We start from the raw sequence: 19,300 nt of genomic DNA, 5'->3' as shown, positions 1-19,300 counted from the left end.
AGAAACCACAGAGTCAGGTTGAGTATTCCAGACATTGACCTCTCTGTTGCTGAAGTCGTTCTGCTCTATATTCTATTTTATTCTTTCCTATTCCATTCCACTCTATTTCCTATTCTATTCTCTCCTATCCCATCCCATCCCACCCCTATTCCATTCCATTCATTCCCATTTCTGCTCCGTTTCTACTAGTCTATTTCTCTTCTTAGTCCATTCTATTCCATTTTATTCTGTTCTGTTTTATCCTATTCCCTTCCATTCCTTTCTATGTCTGCTCTCTATTCTATCCTATTCTGTTTTATTCCTCCCTGTTCCATTCCACCCTATTCTCTATTCTATCCCCTCCCCTCCTCATCCGTCCCATTCCTTTCTATGTCTCTTTCTGCTCCCTTCTCTCGTCCTTCCATCTTGGCGTCGCGCCGGTCAGTCTCAAGGGCCGGTTTGGGGGGGGGAACCTCGCTTCCTCCGCACGTGCCGATGGCGCGCAACAGGCTCCGGCCAAAAAAAGGGCTCCGCGCGTCGAGCAAGCCGGCTCGGCCGGGACAAGCCTCGCTCGGAGCCCCAAGGCGGGGTATGGAGGGGGGGGTCTTCTCCCCCTACCCACCCCGGTCAGCGGCGCTCCTCCAGCGGCCGCCCTCCAGCCCTCTTCCCGCCTCCCTCGCTCCAGGGGCGGAGACGGCCTCGCCGGCCACCGCCCCGGAACTTGCCGAGCGCCGAGCGGGAGAAGGACGGCCAGCCAAGCGGGGTGGAGGAGGAGGAGAGAAGGCGGCAGCGGCAGCGGCAGCGGCGCCCCTTCCCCTCGCTCGCGTCTCGCCAGCCCCGCTTCGCCCGAGAGCCGCCCCGCCGGCCTTGCAGGAACCTCTCGCTCTCTCTTTCCGGGCAGCCGGGCCGGGCGCTCCAAGGCTCCCGCCGCTGCCGCCGCGGCTTCTCCCGCTTGGAGCGCGCCGCTTGATTCCCCGCCCGGGCGCGGATGCGCGGAGGAAATCCGAGCTAAGAAGCGCGGGCGGGGGAAGGAGGAGGAGGAGGAGGAGGAGGAGGAGGCTGCTTGGCGGACGCGGAAGAGGACTTGGGGGATCTAGAGGAATCCTGCCGCTCCTTCCTTTCCTCCACCCCCGCCTGAAAAAAAAAGCGGGGCTTGGGGGAGACTTTCGGTTCCGGATCTTGGCCCCGTTTTTTTTGGGGGGGGGGGGGCTTCCCCCTGAAGTGGCCGCCTCCTCCTCCTCCTCCTCCTCCTCCTCCTAAGCCTCCCGGGAGAGACGGTTTCGCAGCGGAAAAGCGGGCGCCGGGCTCTTGGGCTTGCTCTCGCCCACCCGTGGCCCGTGGAGCCCTGCAAGGTAGGCTGGATCTGAGTGTGGGCTGGAAACGCGCCTCCTCCCAAAGGAAGGCCGGGCCCGAGGCTGAGCCGTTTTCTCCTTGGCTTGCCTTCCGCGGGGCAGGTGAGAGCGCTGGCAAAGGAGCAAAAGAGGAGCCGAGAGAGAGAGAGAGAGTGTGTAAGTTTTGGAGAGGGTGAGGGTCAAAGGGGCTGCATGATTTTTTTACAAAGTTTGTGTGTGTGTGTGTAAGTTTTGAAGAGGGTGAGGGTCAAAGGGATTGCATGATTTTTAATAAAGTTTGTAAGTTTTGAAGAGGGTGAGGGTCAAAGGGATTGCATGATTTTTAATAAAGTTTGTGTATGTGTGTGTGTAAGTTTTGAAGAGGGTGAGGGTCAAAGGGGATTGCATGGTTTTTTTTACAAAGTTTGTGTGTGTGTGTGTGTGTGTGTGTGTGTAAGTTTTGAACAGGGCGAGGGTCAAAGGGATTGCATGATTATTTTTTTTTACAAAGTTTGTGTATCAATTTTGAGCAGGGTGAGTGGGAGTCAAAGGCAGGGGTCCCCAAACTTAGCAACTTTAAGACTTCTGGACTTCAACACCCAGAATTCTGGGAGTTGGAATCCACAAGTCTTAAAAGTTGCCAAGTTTGGAGACCTCCGGTCAAAGGCATTGCATGAATTATTATTCTTTTTTTAAATTGAAGTGCTGGATTTTTTTTAAAGTTAATTGAGGTTTTTTTTTTTTAAAGTATTCAGTGATGTCTCAGCCTCCATAAGGCGCTTGGTGGAAGAATGCCAAGCAGGCCAGCCTGCTCTCTGTGGAATTAAGAGGAAGTAGCTTGAATCATCCAAGTGACAAACTCTTAACTTTAATCGTTAAGCAAATGGCTGGTTCCCAGAATGAGATCCATTTGTGGGTTTCTAGTTAATTCTCCACCCTTTCAACTAATAAATTCTCCAGTCAGACAGATGTGACTCTGAGTGACTTTCCTCTTCCTCTTCTCTTTCTTTCTCTCCCTCTCGCCCCCCCCACTCCCCAATTTGCTTGCAAAGTTCTGGAACAAGTGAGCAAGGATGATTTTGCAGTAAAACTGTGGAGCATTTCAAATTTGATTCTAAAAAAGGCACCCAGATTGCACTTTGTCAGCAACTCTTTAAAGCAGCTGAGTCTTTTCCCAAATTGGCCCTCTTATGTCAGTGAAAGCTCATTGACCATTCCTCTCCTTGAGTCCCAGTTGAGCCATGCAAGGGGAGGGAAGTTTGTAGAGATTCTCAGTCCTCCAGGCCATGGTTGTCCCAAAGGTGCTTTTTTTGGGAGGCATCTGAACTTACTGTTTTTTTTCTTTTGAAGACTACTACTTCTTCCCTTCTCATCCAAGAAGCTTCTTCAGCTCTGACTGGCTAGTGGGGAATGGAAGGATTTATATTCCTTGTAGACAGCTGGTCATTTGCATCCTTTTAGAGGGTCGTTGAGGCCACTTGGGAGGTTTATCTGGGTTCTCAGGGCCACCTTGAGTGGTGCTCCTGGTTCTTGTAGGCTGCAATTTCCGCCCCCTAGAAATCCGTTCCTACTGCCACACCATTCAAAGGTTGTTCATCCCAAATTGTATGAGACAACCATGACCAGAATGGCTGAGAATCCCTACAGACTTTTATCTATACAATTTGGGATGAACACCCTTTGGATGGTGTGGCAGTAGGAACGGATTTCCAGAGGAAAAATGGCAGACTACAGGCACCAGATGACCCTGAGGACGCAGATAAATCTCCAAGCAGCCTCAGTGACCCTCTAAAAGGATGCAAATGACCAGCTGTCTGCAAGGAGTATAAATCCTTCCATTCCCCACCATCCAGTCAGAGCTGGATGAGAAGGGAAATGTCTTCAAACAAAAAAACCAAGTCAGTTGCCTCCTGAAAAAGCACTTTGGGGACAAGGGGAAGGAAATGACATCAATTTTTAAGTAATCCTCCTTTTATGACCACACTAGGGATTGACCACTTCAACTTAAGCGAAGTGGTCGCTCAGCAAAACCTCGACTGTGCTTATGATCTTACTTCAGCTTTTCCTTTGCTTTACAGGCCATAAATGTGAGGCTTGGCCACAAAGCAACTTTTCTATCACCGCCTGAGTCTCTAAAGAAGGGCTACTTGGATACAGTGGGAGCCAGTCTACTTTTCCTGTGCAGGTAAAGGAACTGGAATTGTTTGGTAGAACGTTCATATTAGCTTCTCGGAGAAACACAAGCCAATTTCAATTCAGTTTGCATGTTCCTGTGCAATTTCAGGATAATTAAGCACCTCTTTTCAAGCCAGGATGTCAACTCATAAAACCTTCCTATGCCTGTTTTAGTAGTTTCCATAAAAGGGTGGATGGGTGGAGGAAGGAAATCTGGAAAAGCAGTTTGAAAGCAGAAAGTACATTCCAACTCTTGCCTTTAAAAGATTGTAGCTAAAATACCACAGCTTTTGCCTGCTGCGAATATATTTAATTGGAGAATCTGATTGATGACACACCCAGTGGGAAGAGGGGAAACAGGGTCAGAGGTGACTGTAAATGATGTATGCCAGAGTTGGCATCATACAGGGCAGTGCCAGTATGTCGCCTTTAATGAATCCTTTGAAGTTTTTTGAAGTTTGGCTGGAGAATCATGATTTAATTAGAGCGATTGCTGGAATCCTGACATAGGGCACAGATCAAGTCAGCCTGCAGCCTGTGACTCCGTTTCCCAAGCGTGTCCGTTGCACAAATGCCCAGCTTTGCACATACAGGCAATCCTCGACGTGCGGATACAAGTGAGCCCACATTTGCTCAGTGAGAAAATGTGTTAACTGAGCTTTGCTCCAGTTTGTAACTTTTCTCGCCCCATCTCTTAAGTGAATCGCTGCCAGTGGCAGATGAAGTCTCCCTGGTGCCCTAAGCACTGACAAATCTTGATGCCTCCGTCCTCCTTTGTACATATTCTACAAACGAAGCCAACTGTCATGCCCCTGGTAGAGTCGGACGGTGAGGGAGAGAAGGAACAGCCGACATGGAGTGGAGGTGTGGGTCCAGAGGCTGTGGAGGAGGCTGGAGAAGGGCAGAGGCCGGCTGGGCAGTCGGAGGAAGACCCAGGCCCATCCCCTACCATCCTAGGGCACGCAGGGAGGAGAGGATCAGGGAGGGACGTGGTCTACTCAGGAGGAGAGGGCCTTGATCCTCTTCATGGGCTGCAGGCGTGAGATCTGCATAAGAGTTTGGACCTGCATACTGGCAAACGCTGGAGACAAATGAGTGTTTTTCCTGGATGAGGTTTATTTTAGTTGGCGTTCTTCCAACGGATTGTACCTGGTTTATCTTCCTGAAGTTTGTAATTATTTATCCTGGTCTGTCGTGGAACTTTTCTTCAGTGCGGTTTGTTTTTGGTTTTTGCTTCGTTATCTGCTCTTTGAATTTGAACTGTGTTTTCTTTCGTTTGGAATGTTATTTTGAAAATAGTTTAATCTTCAACTGTGAACAATTAAACAGTGAAGCCAAGTTGAAGGCGTTAAATAAAGTTTTGATTTTTATTATATTTTTGATACACGTCGGGTCATCACACCAAGCTAAAGCTACATAAAAAGTTTTTGTGGTGCCCCCTTTGGGTCTGGTGCTCTTAAGCACGTGCTTAGTCTGCTTCACGGTTAAGACACCACTGATCGCTGCTGTCATTAAATTAGTCACACAGTCCTTAAGTGAATCCGGTTTCCCCCACCGACTTTGCTTGTCAGCTCAAAGCAGATCATGTGATTTCAGGACACTGCAACCGTCGTAAGTGTGAGTCAGTTGTCAAGCATCCGAATCTGAATCGTATGGCCACAGGGATGCAGCAATGGCCATAACTGTGAAAAATGGACACAAATTACTTTTTTTCAATGCTGTTGTAACTTTGAATGGTCACTAAGCAAATTGTTATAAGTTCAAGGGTTAGCTGTATGTGCAAATTCCATTGCCTGTGCGTTATCAAATATCTTAGCAATAAACCTTCCCGTTGCCCAGGTAGCGTTTTTCCTTTCTGATTCCTGTCATGGTTCTGTGTCAGGGGTCTTCAAACTTGACAGCTTTGTGGACTTCATCTCCCAGAATTCCTCCTCCAGTCATGTTAGCTCAGGAATTCTGGGAGTGTTCTGACCCAAACCTAGTTCCAAGAGAGTAAACACAAGAGAAAGGTAACAGCACAACCTTTTACTGTTTCATTTACGAATCCTGTTTCTTCACAGATAAAAGGTTGCTTCCAACTAATTAGCTCCAACAAGAAACTGCCAAGAACAACAGATAAATTTCCTAAACAATCAATCAAAGAGTCCCCAAACATCAACTCAGATATTCTAACGTCCACCAGGCTGGAGTATCAAAACTTATTTGCCTTCTGCAAAGAACTCCGGTTTCTCAGGCTGGCTTTTATCTCTTAAGGGAGGGGCCATTACTTTGCAGCCTTACTCCTGAGTCGCCTGTGCTGCTACAGCTCCTTTTTCCTTCGAGCAGCCCTGCGTGCACATACACTGGGCACAGGCTCCTCGGGGGACTCTTCCTCATTGCTGCCAGCCTCCACAATCTCCAAAGGCAGCACGCCACTCCCTGATGGTCCTGGCCCCATCCCTGCCTCACACACAGGCCCCTCGTCTGAGTCCTCGCTCTCTGAGACCTCAGCCGCTGTACCGGCTGCCGGCAAACCACAACAGGGAGTTGAAGTCCACAAGTCTTAAACTTGCCAAGTTTGAAGACCCTTGTTCTATGATGTGTTGAGGGACATCTTCATACTTTTTGCAGGAGGGACGTGACGGTCAACCCAGAAAAGATCTGACCATGCCGCCTTCCAAAGATGTGGTCAAAATCGCTGTGCAGATGATGGGTGCAATTCCCCAGCTCATAGAACTGAATCAGGTAGAGGATATTTTACATTTTTTAAAAAAAACCCAATTTGGCACATTGAAGTGTCGTGCCATCTCAGAGGTGCCCAATTCTATTTTCCGTGCACCGACTCTGCTTAAAGTTCAAATTATGCTCATGCCGTTTATCTTTAATTACAGGCTAAGCCTTTGTCAGCAGTTGTGAAAGAAGTCTGTGAAGTGTGAGTAGCTACTCCTTCCTCCTCCTCCTCCTCCTCCTCCTCCTCCTCCTCCTCCTCCTCCTCCTCCTCCTCCTCCTCCTCCTCCTCCTCCTCCTCCTCCTCCTCCTCCTCCTCCTCCTCCTCTCTCCTCTTCTTCTTCTTCTTCTTCTTCTTCTTCTTCTTCTTCTTCTTCTTCTTCTTCTTCTTCTTCTTCTTCTTCTTCTTCTTCTTTTTTGCTTTTGCTTTTGCTTTTGCCTTGTAGCAGATCAGCAGAAAAAGCCTGAGACTGATTCATAGAACGGTTTCAGACAAAAGCTGCTGACTGCCAAATGTTTGCAAAAACTTGCTGTATTTTTCCACACCCGCTTTGAATTATTAAATATGTTCTAAGGGAGGTTTGTCTGTTTTCTGTTTCGTTAATGTACTTTAGCTTTCTTGAACTTGAATCTTGAACACACCTTCAAGTTGCTGAAGTTGAAAAGCACGGCTATAAATCAATGGAGCCTCCAAATTACTGATAGCAGGCATTTTTCTAGATGTTTCCCCCTTCACCTCCTCTTTCAACCCTTACCTTCTCTCCATCCTCTCTTCCGTCATTACCTCCCGCTGGAATTAAAGGTCTGTACTTGTCCATATAATAACAGAGTTGGAAGGGACCTTGGAGGTTTTCTAGTCCAGCCCCCTGCTCTAGCAGGAAACCCTGTATCATTTCAGACAAATGATTGTTCCAATCTCTTAAAAACCTCCAGCGTTGGAGCATTCACAACTTTTGGAAGCAAGTTATTCCCATTGATTAATTGTTCTCACTATCAAGAAATTTCTCCTTAGTTTTACGTTGCTTCTCTCCTTGATTAGTTTCCATCCATTGCTTCTTGTCCCGCCTTCAAGATGTTTTGGAGAATAGCTTGGCTCCCTTTTCTTTGTGGCAGCCCCTCAAATTTTGGAACACTGCTATGTCGCCCCTAGTCCTTTCATTAGACTAGACATACTCAATTCTTGCAACCGTTCTTCATATGCTTTAGGCACGTTTTGGATAAGAGAAGGTGATTTGTATCTGTGAAAGAGAATAGATCATTGACATACTTGCAAGGGAGAGAAGAATAGATTTTACACATTGGAGCCTCATTGTAAAAGAAGTGTAATTGGTATTTAATCCAGTTAGTATGAAGAGTTATTTTGTCCTCACCATTCTCCTTTTTGGAGTGTGACTTCTGGTTGGGCCTTGTATGCCACATGCAACAACATGTTTATGGAGGTGGGGAAACATCTCCAAGAACTGGTAAAGGCTGAGTTGGCTATTGCACAGAATTTTACTCCCCCAGGATGGGTGTGTGTGTGTGTGTGTGTGTGTGTATGTATGTGTATATATATAAAACAAATATAGGCATGTATAATTTCTCTCTAATTTCCTTCCCCCCCACTTTTTTGGGAATCATGTTCCTTTCAGATAAACACAGAGTTTGATTAAACTTTGTAGAAAACTTAGTTGAGTAGCAAACATTTGCATGATTCAGACAATACATTTCCTTGAATGTCCAGTTTCTTTCCTGGGAGATGGAAATACCCCAGTTTTGGGAGGGATCTCTGCCCCCTGGCAAAATTCCAATTGTCTGTCTCTAACATAGGTGGAACCTAAATAATTCCGAGCGCTATGCTCTGCAGTACGTGGATGGCCAACAAGCTTACATCACAGAACTGGTGAGTGCATTTGAGAAAGAGTTTAGTAGACCAACCTGCAAAAAAAAAAAATGCCTGCAAGGATGATTATAGCCTGGCCAAAAAAAAAAAAAAAAAGATGAACATTGAATGATTGCCATTAGTAAAACAACTTTTTCTGCCTCTTATTTTTCAGTTCTCCTAGAAGGCTAGTTAAAATGTTGGCAAGGTAGAAATTTGGAAGATCGCTTTGAACTTTTTCTTCTCCAAGTTCATCTTTGGCTGCTTTTATTCAGTGTTTTGAGATTTTGATTGTGCAATTGTTTTCTTGTTTTGTCAGAACCGTGGAGAAATTAAGAATGGGAGTATCCTGCAGTTGACCACTGCTCCGGTAGGTCCCAATGTAAACAGGAAAGCATTCCGAATTTTGTCTTTGCTCAAGGACAATGTCTTTTGTAGATTCCAAGCATGTGATTTCTGCATGCTTTTCCCCTTATTTTCTTACTGGGCTTTTGTCATCTTGCAAATCTTGCAGACTAATCATTTGAACAAAACCAGATAACCTCTTTACATCCTGTTGGCTATTCCAGTTTGATAATTTACGCACATCCTTAGGATGGTGATGCGTTTTTTTTAATTTGGGCAAATTTGGGAAACTGCAAATATGGTTGTGTTATAAAATACTTCCAGAGCTGCTCGTTGGCCTAGAAGTGAAGAGCTTGCCTCCCACTCAGAAGGTTGAGAGTTCAATCCTAGGGAGAGACAGATGTTTCTCTCTCAGAGCACAAAGAGAAAATATCTGCTGTGAACCCTGTGTAGATGTCAGGAAGGGCATCTGGCCAATAAATTCTAGCTCCATTCAGTCTCCCTGACTCCACCTCGGAGCAAGACATCGTAAAAAGAAAAATAGAAAACTTTCAAATGAGGCTTTTATTGTAAAATGATGTAGTTTCTTCCATCAATTTTCAGTTATTTATTTATTTTTAAGGACTGGATGGAGAACGTTAATGGTCATTGATTTCTTATCACAGTGGCCCTTAACTCATTCCAGCTGCTTCTTTCTTCCTTACTTGGAGGAAATTCATAGGAAAATAAACACCGACTTGCTACAGAACGCTTTTTGATTGAGAGCTGTTTTTTTTTTTTCAAAAAAACACCCACATCCTGGCTACTATTTTTACCATCTATTTATGTCAATACTTTTGAGTTACTTTTTGTTCTTGCTACTTTGGCTAAATTTTACAGTCCTTACTGTTTTAAGATTCCAGTGCTTAGCAGCAAAATATTATTATGCCCATCCTAGGCACATAATTGAAGCAGCACTGAGATGGGCTGCAGTTGTGTTCCTTTTGAGGTTTTAACACAAGCTTTCCTCAATCTAGACCCCTCCAGATATGTTCAATGGGAACACATCTGCCCACCTTACACATCTGCGAAATGTGAACTCGCAGCAATTGCGTTAATGTAACTTTTACTGTTGGCTTGAGTCAATTCTTGGTTTCGTTTAGTTATTTTTTTTGGTGGGGGGAAGGAAATCACCTTGGTGCAAATGCAAAACTTACCTGCCTTCCTACTATTCCACCAAATGTGTTGCAAATATATATAACTAGAGGCTGTGCTGAGACAGAGAGGAAAAGGATCTGTAGAAACTATCAGCAGATAAGTCAGCTTACTACGGACTTATCACCACACACACACACAGAGATTTTCAGCCCGAGGGATGTGCAAACAAATTGGGAAAAAGAAATTCAGAAGCTTCAGAGGAGACCTGAACTTAAGGAACTCACTAATAAAGGAGGGCTGGGGGATTCCCATCTCACTTTTCAAGCTTTTTTGTAATCGGAGGCTTATTTCTTCTTGTTTAAACTCATTTAAAGAATCTTCCTTCCTTGATTGTGCTCTGCTGAGGGGTTAAGTCAGTGGTGGGATTCATAATTTTTTACTACTGGTTCTATGGGTGTTACTTGGTGGCTGTGGCAGGGGGAGGATACTGCAAAATCCCCATTCCTTCCCCACCCCACTAACCTGCTTTCCAGTTCCGTTCTCCTGTGCAGGGCAAGGAAAGAACAGCCAGCCAATCAGCTGGGACTTGGGAGGCGGAGAATAGAGGGGGCGGAGCCAGTCAGAGGCGGTATTTGCTGGTTTTCCAAACTACTCAGTTTCTGCTACCGGTTCCCCAGAACTGGTCAGAACCTGCTGAATACCACCTCTGGCATAAGTATGATTTTACTGGCATTAAAACTATTGCTGGTCATCGGATCAACCAGGATTTTGATTCTGTGGGAAGAACCGAGCTACCACTCTCTTCTTCCATAGCATGCATTATTTTAGAAACCTTATAAAATATGCCTTAGCTTTTTTTTTATCCCTCGGTGCCATAAAACAGCAATTGCTGGAATCCTGACAAGAACATGATCAGAACTGAATGCAACAATATTCCAAGTGTGGCTATGCCACCCTCTTTGACCCCCCCAAATATCTCTTTGCAGGATCAAGAGGCAGCAAAGCTGCATGGGGGCATTCAAAGCAACAGTGTGGACGTGAAGACCAATTCTTTGAAGAAGCTGGCCAGCCTGTCCCGGGATGTGGCCTTTGCGCAGGAGTTTATTAGCAGAAATGGCCTGAATCAACTCTTCTCGATTGTGGAAGAAGATAATAAGTGAGTATCTTCAGGCTTTTGGCCCGAGGTTTCCTTCTAATCTCTTCCAAGGATGTTTTTCTGCAGCTCCTCAGGTAGCTATGGGGTAGACCATCCATGGCATATGGACGGAATGTGGTCTTCTACAATGCCCTTATGCAATTCCTGGAGCCAATTTGCCAATGAAACGTGAACATGACTGCGATGTTAAGAGCACCGCTGTTTTTAAGCCTTACCACCATGGAGAACACTTTGCAAATTTCCCCTCCAAAAAATGTTTTGGTTTTTGTTTGGCTTTGCCCACAATTTTCATGCGGGACCCCATTGTTCACCGGGGTGACCCCTTCAGCCAGTAATACTTACTGATCAGTGAACTTCTGCTCCAGTTGAGTCCCAGGAAGGAGGCACCGATCCATACGGGTTTAGCTAAATTTGTGTGTTTTAACTCTTCCTTCTCCATGATTTTCCTCTGTTTTCTCTTCATGAATTAATAATCGTAAATTTTTAGGGATTCAACCGTCCACTGTGACCAGAGTGAGTTATGCAAAGGGTGCACACTTAAAATATAACAAGCCGGTGTTTCTCAACAACATTATTGTGGTGGCCCTTGAGGTTTTCCTTAGAATAATCTGTCCCATCTCTTTCTGCTTGCTTGGCCTTTTTTTTCCCCCTGGGACGTTGGCTTTTATGGAGACATTTCCTTTTTCTTCTTCTTCTTCTTTGTTCCTTCTCTCTCCTCCTAGGTTCCTCTAAATGCATCCTTCCTATGGTTTCTGGGTTTGAGTCTTCCACCCGCCCATTGGCTCTTACCCTGTTTGCTGTCTGTTACTCCAGTACAGGGGAGATTCTGGCGTATACCCTGAAGGCCTTTGTAGAGCTGATGGAACATGATTTTGTTTCCTGGGAGACCCTCAGCCCCACTTTCATCAAAAAGGTAAGGGACCTCACCCTGAAGCGGGTCTTGTTCTATTGTCAGAGCATCTGGGTTCTAGGTTTCTCTTCAGGAGATGGCCAGGATTTAGTGGAGTTGCAAACCGAGGTTGGCAATGTGGACTTCATAGACATCTCATTTTGGGTTCATAGGCTCTTTCTTTTCTTTCTTTCTTTCTTTTTCTGTCTGTCTTTCTTTCTTTCTTTTTCTTTCTCTCTCTTCTCTCTCTCTCTTTCTCTTCTTTCTTTCTTTCTTTCTTTTTTCTTTCTCCTTCCTTCCTTCCTTCCTTCCTTCCTTCCTTCCTTCCTTCCTTTCTTTTCTTTCCTTCTTTCTTTCTTTCTTTCTTTCTTTCTTTCTTTCTTTCTTTCTTTCTTTCTTTCTTTCTTTCTTTCTTTCCTTCCTTCCTTCCTTCCTTCCTTCCTTCCTTCCTTCCTTCCTTCCTTCCTTCCTTTCCTTCCTTTTCCTTTTCTTTCTTTCTTTCTTTCTTTCTTTCTTTCTTTCTTTCTTTCTTTCTTTCTTTCTTTCTTTCTTTCTTTCTCTCTCTCTCTCTCTCTCTCTCTCTCTCTCTCTCTCTCTCTCTCTCTCTCTCACTCTCTCTCTCACACACACACACACACCTTTTCCCTTTTCTTCCTATTCTTTCTTTTAATATGAGCAAAGAGGAAGTTAGTGTTATTACAAAACCTCTCTCTTAAACATCAGATTGATTTTCAAGACTATCTGAACCACATCTAGGGAACAGTGGCTGACTACATCCATCTATCTGTCGGTCTGATCTATCCAATAATCAAATCTCACTGGGGTGTTTACAAAGTGAGTTGTAATCTTAAGCATTTTGGAAAAAAAACAAAACACTGTAAACATGTAAAAATAAGGTGCACAGGAAAGCTTTTTCAAAAGCTCTATCTTTCAGTGTAAAATGGGCACTTTAAAGTCATGTTATATACCATTTGAAAAAGGCCAAGGAATTTTACTTCAATTTACTCTTATGTGTCGATTCCATCCCCCTTGAATTAGGGCTGTTGTGTAGTTTGGCTGACACAAAACACAGAAAGATTTGAGATGGGGAGTGGTGGGAAAATCCCACAGGAAGATCACAGGCAGCTAAAGGATCCACTCAGCATATCTTGGATCCACTTCCAGGACTAGAGAAGATTACCAACATTACTTTAGCAAGGATCAGAGTGCCTAGTCAAGTTCTGGAATGATTAACTTGATATTTTATGGGGTCAATTCAACGGAAGCCAAAAGGAAATTGTGTATTTTCACAAGCGATCTAATTTTCTAGATGATATATATAGTTTGCTGAGAATTTCACAGGCTCTGTTGCTGCTAAAAGCTTAAGAATCGAGACCGCGGTGGCTTCAAAGCAAGATAACCCATTTTTCCACAACTGTTTGTCAAATGGCTTCCTGTTTAAGTTTATACAAAAACTGCCCAAGGGATTTGACCAACTGAGTGCCAGCCGTGGTAGAAAACTTTGTCGTTGCAAAGGAGGAAAGAACCCAAGCGATTAAGTGAGCGGAGATGTTGATCCCTGTCAGTTGTCTAATGATCTGAAAATCTGTTCTTTGGCTGTAGATTGTGAGTTACATCAATATCAGTCCCTTGGATGCTTCCATCCAGCAGATCTCCCTGGCCATCTTGGAGAACATGGTGCCCACCAGTCGGGCTCTCTTTGAGCTGGTCAAGCAACAGGTGACTCTGGATCGTCTCATTGCCCTCCTCCAAGTGTAAGCATAGGATGAGCCATAAGGAGCAGCTTTCCAGCAGTCCAACCTCCCAAGAAACCCACAACCCACGGGATTCGGAAAGGGCCCTGCTGTTTCTCAGCAGCGGCTCTCGTTTATTGGCAGAAGGGGGAACACCCCCCCAAAAGTGTTGTAAAACGGAATGCGGCTTTTTAAGGTTGCGGCTGTGATGCTCTAGCACTGTGCTGGCGCATCCATGGCATGCGTGCCACAGATGGCACACAGAGCCATTTGTGCAGGCACATGAGCCCCAACCAAATTTACCTGCACTGCACATGTATGCGCCTCCCAGCTGATTTTTGGCCCGTTTGACGCCGTTTTCACCCTCCCAATGCTCAAGGAGAGCCTCTGCAGCCTCCGGAGGCCGAAAAACGGGCCTTCTGGAAGTGCCGAAATGGGCCTGTTTTCAGCCTCCTGAGACTCCTGAGGCCTCCCTCGAGCCTCCAGGAGGGCCGCCCGAGCTGAAAACAGGCACTTCCGGTATTTCCGGAGGGCCTGTTTTTCGGCCTCCCAAGGCTGCAGAGGCTTCCCTCAAGCCTTGGGAGGGCGAAAACGGCCTCAAACAGGCCTAAAATCAGCTGGGAGGTGTGCGCATGTGCAGTGCAGGTAAGGGGACAGGGCGAGGTGTTGCATGTGCGGTGGGGGCGGGGCGGGGCGCATTGCATTGTGGGTACCGGCACGCAAGTGCGCTATTGGCATACCAAAACAGAAAGGTTCACCATCACTGTTCTAGCCATTCTGCCTGCAGAGAGAGAGATTGCTGATGGTGTATCAACATCTGTCAATCACCCCCAGTTGTTTTGTGATCGTTGCAATCTCCCAGATGTGGGGTTCCCCACCCACCCTCCTCAACACTTATTTGTGGGAGTTCTATTCCCCCAAATTGGAATTCCTGCCAACTGTGGTGTGCTGATCATCCCTTTCTCAAGCGGGCGGTGGTGATGTTACGGCCCTCCCAACTTCATCCTGCTACCTTGGGAAGTTGGGGAATCTCCCGGCGATCCCACTGAGAATCCTTGGTGAGGATCCTTGGTGAGGTTATGGAGAAATCCAAGGCTTCTGGTGTAGCATTGCCCTCATGTTGGAAGTACTGCGGCGCTTCCAGGTTGAAAGGATCAGCCAGTGATATCACCGTTGTCCCGGGTGGGAGTCTTTGATGTCCCCAGCAGGAGCTGGAGCCAAGGACGGGAGCTCATCCCACCTCACAGCAGCGCTTGGGTCTCGAACGTGGACTTGCTAACCTCCCACCCAGGGTCCTGACCATGTGAGCCTTTATCCATCTGGTATGAGATGGAGTCTAATTTCTGGCTCCCCCCCACCCCCCCTTTTCTATTAGAATGAACACGCAGCTGCAACTCAAAGCTATGGCGCTTCTGATTGCTCTCCTCCTCAACGCTGGCGAGGCAGAAAGAAGGGTAAGGCAGATGTTAGAACTTACACCGGGGATGGATATATATATATATATTTGCATAAGTCTGCCCATCCGACCTGCAAGAGAAGGATGGGCCTGGTAGAATGTAGGGTTGTCTCACCGCCTGCTTTCCATTTCTAGGATATGATGGACTACCTAGGGGAGAAGAACCTCAGGCAATTTATCCACAAGGTGGGCATGGAAGTGGCATCGGTTTCCTTCCCCCGAATTTATTCGCTCCTTCACAGCTTGGGCTGCCAGGTCTAACGTTCAGAGGCTTTCTTTGCTCCAGCCTAACCAGTCAGTGGCGGGATTCCAATATGTTTGCTACCGGTTCTGTGGGCGTGGCAGGGGAAGGATACTGTAAAATCCCCGTTTCCTCCTCCACCCCACTAACCTGCTTTTCAGCTCTGCTCTCCTGTTCAGGGCAACCAAAGAAGACCCAGCCAATCAGCTGGGACTCGGGAGGCAGGGGATAGATGGGGTCAGGCCCAGTCAGTGGTGGGATTCCAATTTGTTTACTACTGGTTCTGTGGGCGGGGCAGGGGAAGGATACCGTAAAATCCCCGTTTCCTCCTCCACCCCACCCCACCAACCTACTTTCCAGCTCCGTTCTCCTGTGCAGGGCAACCAGAGAAGACCCAGCCAATCAGCTGGGACTCGGGAGGCGGAGACTAGGTGGGGGCGGGGCCAGTCAGAGGTGGCGCTTGCCGGTTCTCCGAACTACTCAAACTTTCCGCTATCGGTTCTCCGGAACTGGTCAGAACCTGATGAATACCCACCTCTGCCTAAACTGCAGCTTCTGGGCTTAACGCTTTCAGATCTGTAGACAGGCGCATTTATCCTTGCTGAAACCCACGTTGGGAAGTGAGATGTTTGCTCCCGAAGGGGAATGACGGGTCAGTGTGATATTGTGCCCCTCTTGGACTCTTCTTCAGAACATTGTCCATGCTTCGGACCCAATTGCGGATGAGATGGCTCACTACCTCTATGTCCTGCAGTCCCTCACACTCAACCTTCTGGAGCGTCGAATGAGGGCCCCCATGGATCCCTATTCTCAGGTCTGTTCCCTGGTCTTGAGTTCCTCTTCTGTGTGTGTGTGTGTGTGTGTGTGTGTTTTATTGATGCCTTGGGTGGCCATTGCCTTCCTCCTCCACCAACAAGGAAATCTGGTTGCTTTTGATGTGCAGGAACAACGGGATCTCCTCCAGTCTTTGCGCCATGCTGCCTTTGTGTCTGAGAACGAGTCGTCCGCTGGCAGCTATAACACCGAGCGTCGACACTCGCTTTGCGCGAAAGAATTCCGCAAGCTGGGCTTTGTGGTGAGTTCTGCTCGGACTCTTCGAAGCTGCTTCGAAGCAGGAGGGGGCTTATCATGGTGAGCCCAGCCAGGATCTACTTATCTACCGACCTACCTAATGTACTGACCTAGGCTTCTTCCCCCCGAAGCTCTAAGCAGACTCTTTGTCCCAGCAAAAGCCCCTTTATTAAACGAAGGTGAATTTCTTGCGTTCGCATTCAGCCAAAGGCCTGGCAAACAGTCTTTCAAGGGTGTAATTTGGAGCACAGGCCTTCTCTAGCTTGGAAAGCTACTCGGTAAATATTTCCAAACGCAGTGCTGACAAGGAAGGACTTGGCACAAAGTCTCTGAGATGCAGACACTGCAGCAACAAACGAATTGCTTCCTGCAAAAGTCCCCTCCCCTTTTGCTTCTCTTTTAATCCCTATGGGAGTGGGCTGTCATCGTCCACCTGTGGCTTTACACCCACGTTGACCCTTAGTTTGTAATTGCTCATTTCTTTTGGCAGCTGTGCACATGCGCAGGCTGGGAACTGGCTCCAGCTGCTCCCTGCCTCACTGCTGTCCGACTTCTGAAGGCAGTTGATGACTGCCAGACTGCCCTGGCCCCATCTCTGCCTCTGACGCAGAGCCCTTGTCCGAGCCTTCCTCAGCCTCCAGGACTGGCCCGTGTTCCTCCCCAACCTTCTCACTGTCTGATTTTGCGGCCAGCTCCGCTAGCCGCCAGTGGGCCACAACACCTCCCTCCCTCCCTCCCTCCCTCTTTGATATATATGCTGCTCGTTTTGCCTAGAGAGGACTCAGAGTGGTTTACAAACATTAAAAGCCAGCAAAAGAAATAATACGCAGTTATAAGGTGGGGGAAAAAGGGTGCAACATGCACACGGAGGATGGTGGCATCTTCTCTTACTCTGTTAACCACCTCCAATGTGATGCACTCCAGCTGGGGCTCCAGGCCACTGGCAGAGCCAAGTCCTCAGGTCCTTCCGAAAGAGCAAATGGGTGGGTGTGGATCTCACCTTGCAGGGGTACAATGTTCCAAAGAGTAGGAGCCATTGGCTTTTCTGGAGCCTGCCAGCCGAAATTCCTTGACTGTCGGGGTTCGCAGCATGCCCCCTGTGCCAGCACAGGTGGGCAGGCCAATCCCATGGGATGAGACAGTTCCTCAGGTAGGCTGGACTCATGCCGTGAAGGGTTCTCAAGGTGATAACCAAGGGTGGACATATTTTGGTGCAAAAGTGAGTGGGGCTACAATGAGTTAAGTACATGTTTTTTGAAGTACTGTTGTAGTAGAAGAGGAGGCAGAACTGGAGGGTGGAGTAAAACATGTCATCAGTTTAGAGTAATTGCTTTGCGACAAGAGACCTAAGTCAAGTCCTTACCTAGCACCAATTTACTACTGATGTCAACTTTAGTTGACTAGATTCTTGGGTCTAGGTAGCAATAACAAACTCTTCTGTGCTTTGAGCCCAACGGATAATCCTGATAATTTGCGCCTGTGACAGTTGTGGAGTTTATTGATGTCAAGACCGCGGAAATGTGAGTTGTCTCCTGTATGAATTTTCTCATGTTGCTGACTAACCTTCTCTTTCAGAATAACAGTAACCCTGCGTTGGATCTGCACCGAACTCCTCCAGGGTTGCTTGCGCTGGACAGCATGGTTTATTTCTCCAGGCATTACCCAAATGTATACAGCAGGGTAAGAGAAAGATGTTTTCCTGGTAAGGCTGCTCCTTTGCCTGAGTGCTGCTTGCTTGCTGGATTTCTTCTCTAACAATAAGAAGGCTCTGGGATTCATTCAATAGGATTTGTACACATAGTAACGATTGCAATGGCACTTAGACTTCTGTACCACTTCGTAGTGCTTTACAGCCCTATTTAAGCAGTTTACAGAATCAGCCTATTTCCCCCAACAATCTGGGTCCTCATTTTACCCACCTCGGGAGGTTGGAAGGGTGAGTCAACCTTGAGCCGCTCAGGATTGAACTGCTGGCAGTTGGCAGAGTTAACCTGCAGTAGCACTTAGACTGCTTCACAATGTTTTACACTCTCTTAAGTGGTTTACAGAATCAGCCTATTGCCCCCAACAATCTGGCTTCTCATTTTACCAACTTCAGAAAGATGGAAAGCTAAGTCAACCATGAGTTGGTCAGGATCGAACTCCTGGCTGTGGACAAAGCCTGCAATACTGCATTCTAACCACTGCGCCACCACAACTTCCTCATAGTGTGTCTGCTGCTGTTGTTGTTTTACTCTGCCCTAAGCATTAGTCTTCTTTAACTTTTTACATCCTCCAATGTATTGGAACCGAAACTCCCAGAATTCCTAGTCAGAGTGTTGCTCTTGGGAATTCTGGGAGTTGCAGTTTCGAGATAATGGGAAAACTTCCTGATGGAGTAGATTGAGATTTTAAGACCTTGGTTGGTCTTCATGCCATTTGATATCCAGCAGGTTCTAATATTGACCCTTTTTTCTTAGTTTATTCTGGAGAACAGCAGTCGAGAAGATAAACACGAATGCCCGTTTGCTCGGAGCAGCATCCAACTTTGTTTTATACTGTGTGAGATTCTTCATGTAGGGGAGACATGTGAGTATTCCCTTTGCTTCTAGTCATCCAGAATGTTGGCTGAGGAATTCTGGGAGTTGAAGTCCACAAGTCTTAAACGGATGGCTACCTGCGCTGGCTGAGGAATTCTGGGAGTTGAAGTCCATAAGTTTTAAAGGGATGGCTACCTGTGCTGGCTGAGGAATTCTGGGAGTTGAAGTCCATAAGTCTTAAAGTTGCCAAGGTTGGAAACTCCTGTTCTACAGTATGCCAAGAGCAGATGGGATAATATGAGTAGGTCTCCTATTTCTCATCTCAGGAAAGTCACCCTGTTCCTTGGAGTACTGCATAAAATAGAGGTGTGCAGGAATTAATTTTGGATTTATTAGCGTTTTTGGGTGTTATTTCGGAATGAGAAGAAGCACGGGTAAATTGGTAAGAGTTGAATAGCTAAGTGTGTCTTCTCTGCTCTCCATCTTTATGTACTGATCTGTTTTGAAAATTACACCTTTTAATTGAAAACGGCTTTATGTCACAGTTCAGCTACTACATTTTTTGACATGAGCTTTTGTCGTGTTATTTTTTGTAAGGACTTTTGCAAATTGGATTCCTTCTCCCTCCGGGACAGCAGTAGCAGACATAACTTTATTTATTTATTTGATTTGTCAATCACTTAAAAGATACAGGTATAAGA

General features: G+C 46.5%; 1 protein-coding gene across 2 annotated transcripts in view; it reads left to right on the top strand.

The window, feature by feature from the left end:
- The first annotated feature begins 3,385 nt into the window (after positions 1-3,385).
- The window catches only part of ELMO3 (engulfment and cell motility 3), a 29,274-nt gene continuing 13,359 nt past the window's right edge, over positions 3,386-19,300 (top strand). The window contains exons 1-14 of one of the 2 annotated variants that reach the window (XM_026719042.2): positions 3,386-3,495; positions 6,096-6,209; positions 6,356-6,396; positions 8,001-8,073; positions 8,372-8,422; positions 10,521-10,690; positions 11,504-11,603; positions 13,182-13,333; positions 14,688-14,766; positions 14,904-14,954; positions 15,701-15,823; positions 15,953-16,084; positions 17,656-17,760; positions 18,540-18,648. In XM_026719042.2, coding sequence (XP_026574827.2) covers positions 6,132-6,209; positions 6,356-6,396; positions 8,001-8,073; positions 8,372-8,422; positions 10,521-10,690; positions 11,504-11,603; positions 13,182-13,333; positions 14,688-14,766; positions 14,904-14,954; positions 15,701-15,823; positions 15,953-16,084; positions 17,656-17,760; positions 18,540-18,648 — 1,264 coding nt within the window. In that variant the 5' untranslated portion in view covers positions 3,386-3,495; positions 6,096-6,131. Of the gene's footprint in view, positions 3,496-6,095; positions 6,210-6,355; positions 6,397-8,000; positions 8,074-8,371; positions 8,423-10,520; positions 10,691-11,412; positions 11,604-13,181; positions 13,334-14,687; positions 14,767-14,903; positions 14,955-15,700; positions 15,824-15,952; positions 16,085-17,655; positions 17,761-18,539; positions 18,649-19,300 lie in introns of those variants that run through there. The other variant, XM_087940594.1, reaches the window with a different exon arrangement.

This window comes from Pseudonaja textilis, chromosome 11 (assembly GCF_049901715.1).
Source record: "Pseudonaja textilis isolate UNSWEBS1 chromosome 11, rPseTex1.2, whole genome shotgun sequence".
NCBI classification, from domain to species: domain Eukaryota; kingdom Metazoa; phylum Chordata; class Lepidosauria; order Squamata; family Elapidae; genus Pseudonaja; species Pseudonaja textilis.
The sequence above is the reverse complement of the archived record's forward strand: the minus strand, read 5'-3'. Positions and strand labels throughout refer to the sequence as shown.